Source organism: Carex rostrata, chromosome 13 (genome assembly GCF_964058835.1).
Source record: "Carex rostrata chromosome 13, lpCarRost1.2, whole genome shotgun sequence".
Classification (NCBI taxonomy): domain Eukaryota; kingdom Viridiplantae; phylum Streptophyta; class Magnoliopsida; order Poales; family Cyperaceae; genus Carex; species Carex rostrata.
This window is the reverse complement of record NC_135930.1, coordinates 4,535,213-4,538,736: the sequence shown is the minus strand read 5'-3', so window position 1 is coordinate 4,538,736 and position 3,524 is coordinate 4,535,213. Positions and strand designations below refer to the sequence as shown.

The 3,524-nt window shown below is 40.7% G+C and overlaps 1 protein-coding gene across 1 annotated transcript; it reads right to left on the bottom strand.

Moving 5' to 3' along the window:
- Positions 1-740: 740 nt before the first annotated feature.
- Positions 741-2,695, bottom strand: LOC144563841 (uncharacterized). The gene is made up of 6 exons (XM_078313312.1): positions 2,630-2,695; positions 2,014-2,454; positions 1,853-1,933; positions 1,427-1,585; positions 1,337-1,384; positions 741-1,257 (listed from the first exon to the last, which is right to left on the bottom strand). Exons 2-6 carry the CDS (start codon positions 2,419-2,421, stop codon positions 814-816), a joined length of 1,140 nt encoding a protein of 379 aa, XP_078169438.1. The 5' UTR covers positions 2,422-2,454; positions 2,630-2,695; the 3' UTR covers positions 741-813.
- Positions 2,696-3,524: the final 829 nt, after the last annotated feature.

Genomic DNA, 3,524 nt, shown 5'->3' with positions numbered 1-3,524 from the left:
AAATTTTCAACTTAATTGAGGATTAGTACCCTGTTTGAGATTTGATCAAGCAAACACATATTTACATGTATTTGAACCATAATTTGTGGTCTTTATAGATTGTAATATTAAGCTCCTTGAACTAACATGGTAAAAGTTGGGTCATAGAGAAGTTAATTAAAGGCCATTATGATTTTGTTAATTTTAACTTAACAGGAACCTGAAGATATTGGAGGTGGAGAAAATGAATCAACAGAGTGGCGCTTGCGTATTAGGCCGAAATTTTTAAATATACCATTTTTTCAAAATAAATAAACCAAAACACCATTTCTGGGTGAATTTTACAAAAACCGCATGGCCGCTTCCCACAGAAGCGGCCACCAGGAGCTGGGCCGCATCTAAGCGAAGCGGCCAATATATTGGGCCGGATGGAGGCCCAGCGGGGTGGCCGCTTTGGAGGGTAGCGGCCAGGGCCGCTTCCTGCGGTAGAGGGCACCCCGAATATGTTATTTTTCAGGATTTTAGGGTTTTAGGCAAATAAATTTTTATGTGTGGAGATTAGATTTGTATTAGGCAAGTATTACTCGTTTTAGGGTTTTAGACAACTATTTAGGCAACTATTATTGTTTGTTTTGATTTATTTGTGATTTATTTGTTGTTTTATTGTTTGTTTGTTTTGATTTATTTGTGATTTATTTGTTGTTTTACTGTGACGAAAAATAATGAAAGATAAAAGCAAAATAGTACAATAAATAACAACATAAAAGAAAGATAAGCATCCTGATATAACAAATCATAGTATATGACAACATAAAAGAAAGAAAGATAAGCATCCTAAAAGTCAGAAGGAGTGAATGGGCGCCTCGCCTTCCTAGTCCTCAAACCCTTAATCCGCACTGCGAGCGGCGTGTGGTCGAGAGAATCATCTGACTCAACGGCCTCGACCTCCTCAATCTCAGCTGAGTGCTGGACTGCAGGACCAAATGCGACTGTGTTTCCAGACTCCTGAGTCGGAAACATACCGTAGGCAGCTCTCACGATAGGATCATCTATGGAGATGTCAGGAAGGTACGTACCGGGATGATACTGTGTGGAGGTGCCAGCAAAGTCCGGTATGGGAGGGTACTGCGTAGGCTGTGAGCTGCCAGGAAAGTGTGGAAAGGGGTGCGGCATAGTGAACCCTGGTAGATATGCAGGAGGAATCGACTGGGTCGGAACATAACCCGGAGAATACAAACCATCAGGGTTTAGGTCGATATTGAAGCCGAGTCGCTCCTCCTACAAATTTACAAACAAGTTATGCATCATTTTTTTTAAAAAAATTGCACAAGTTGTATATATTAAAAAAATAACTTACCTGCGTAGAGAAAAACTGAGTAGGGATCTGCTCCTGAGTAGAGACGGCCTGCTCCTGAGTAGGGACGGCCTGCTCCTGAGTAGGGACGGCCTGCTCCTGAGTAGCCTGCTCTGCAGCGCGCCTCCTAAGCGTCTCTTGTCCTCTATCGAACGCCTGACCGACAGTCTGAGCATCCTGGACTGAAGCCCACAATGCCTCGTCACTACCGTATCGGACGTATATATCAGGCTCATCCGATATGTCATCAATCTGATCACATCCGATATATCAGGACCAATGCTGCAACAACATGCATGGTCCAATAAATGTCTTGTTCTTCTTCAGACATGCTTGATTAAGACCCCTGTACAATGTTAGTGTCAACAACCGGTGTAGTGATGATATTTTTTATATTGAAATTTGTAAACAATAATTTAAAGTCACACACCTATACAAGCATGCGAGAGTCGCAGCCCCCCAATTGTACTTGCTCGCATTGGGCAAATCAGCCAGCAATGGGAGATAGCACAGCCGTACCTGATCTCCGTGCGAATCAGGGAACAATTTGACAGTGATCGTCTCCAAAATGTATGCCCGCAAGTGCTGATCAATGGTGGCCTGTTATTTATTTTAATTAAAATATTAGTTAGAAGAAAACTGTTTGTTTTGTATAAGTAAATAAGATAAAATTTACATACCTGAGGGGGACGACTACTAGCAGCTGGAAACTCCTTGAAGGCGGTTCTCAGCTTTGCCAAGCTAATGATACCTGGGGAGATCTGTGTCTTGGAGCCTCTCTTCTTCTCTTTCTGCAAAGCAGCGTGCGGTATCCCCAGCAGGTCCTCGCACAAGGATCTGAAATCTCCATACTCGACGCCCGTCACAGGCTCTCCGACAATGGTCATGCCCCATAGACAACTCACATCCTGTAGGGTGACTGTCATCTCAGCGTGGGGGAGATGAAATGAGTGGGTCTCGGGACGCCATCGCTCAATGAGCCCAGAGCACAATCCCGGATCGGCAATCTCCTCGGCCATCTGGGATAGCTGGTACAATCCCATGCCACGCAACGTCCCTGCATAGGCCTTCTGGTACTTAAGCCACATTTTGTTGTGGCGTACTGTAACTGTATCTAGTCCCTAAATTAAAAAAAAAATTATTAATAAAATTATTAATAAAATTATAATTTTATTAATAAAATTATTAATAAAATTATAATTTTATTAATAAAATTATAATTTTATTAATAAAATTATAATTTTATTAATAAAATTTGAAATAAAATTATAATTTTATTAATAATATAAAACTTACTCCAGTGGCAGCCTCCAAGATACGGTGCTCCGCATTCGGGTACCAGAGAAAGTCTGATACCCGATCAGTGCGATGCCGGATACCGGGGACCACAGATGTCAATGCCGCATCGACATACTGTGACATCTCATATGGAGTGGGTACTGGTGCACCTCTACTGGAAGAAGGTACATCCCTACTAGAAGACGGTCCAGATCCCATAGATGTCATGCTGTATTTATTTTGGTCTTATTAGGATTTCAAATTAAATTTCAAAAAATAATTATAGTTTCGGTATTAATTATTTTGGTCAATAACTAATTTTGATCAATTTTGGTACAATTTTACAATTATTTTGATCAATAATCAATTTTGGTACAAAAAATAATCAATAATCAATTTTGGTTCAAAAAATAATCAATTTTGGTACAATTTTACAATTATTTTGATCAATAATCAATTTTCATACCATTTCATAATTATTTTGGTCAATAGTTAATTTTGGTACAATTTCATAATTACCTGATCCTACACCCTAAATATTTACCTTACTCCTACTCCTACTCCTACTTTAAACTTGAATTTAAATTTAGAAAGAATAAGAATATTACCTGATTTGAAGGGATGGAAGGGATGGAATAAGGTAAATGAAACAAAGAAAACGACCTGGGGGATATATACTGTACCATGGCCGCTTTGGTGCGTGGAGGGGTGGCCGCTACCCCCCAAAGCGGCCAGCCCGCTTCCATACAATGCGGCCCAGCCCGCTTCCATACGATGCGGCCCAAAAAATAAACCGCTTCCCTCAGCTGCGGCCCACTACTGTGTGCCCGCTTCCCTCAGCTGCGGCCATGTCGTTTTTGTAAATTACGTCAATCCGTGGCGTTTTGGTTTATTTATTTTGAAAGAATGGTAT

Coding starts and splice junctions, on each gene's coding strand:
- LOC144563841 (XM_078313312.1), bottom strand. CDS start 2,421: ATGTGGCTTAAGTACCAGAAGGCCTATGCAGGGACGTTGCGTGGCATG. Junction 1,385..1,426: donor AGCAGGCTACTCAGGAGCAG/GCCGTCCCTACT, acceptor ACTCAGGAGCAG/GCCGTCTCTACTCAGGAGCA. Junction 1,258..1,336: donor CTCAGTTTTTCTCTACGCAG/GTAAGTTATTTT, acceptor GTAAATTTGTAG/GAGGAGCGACTCGGCTTCAA.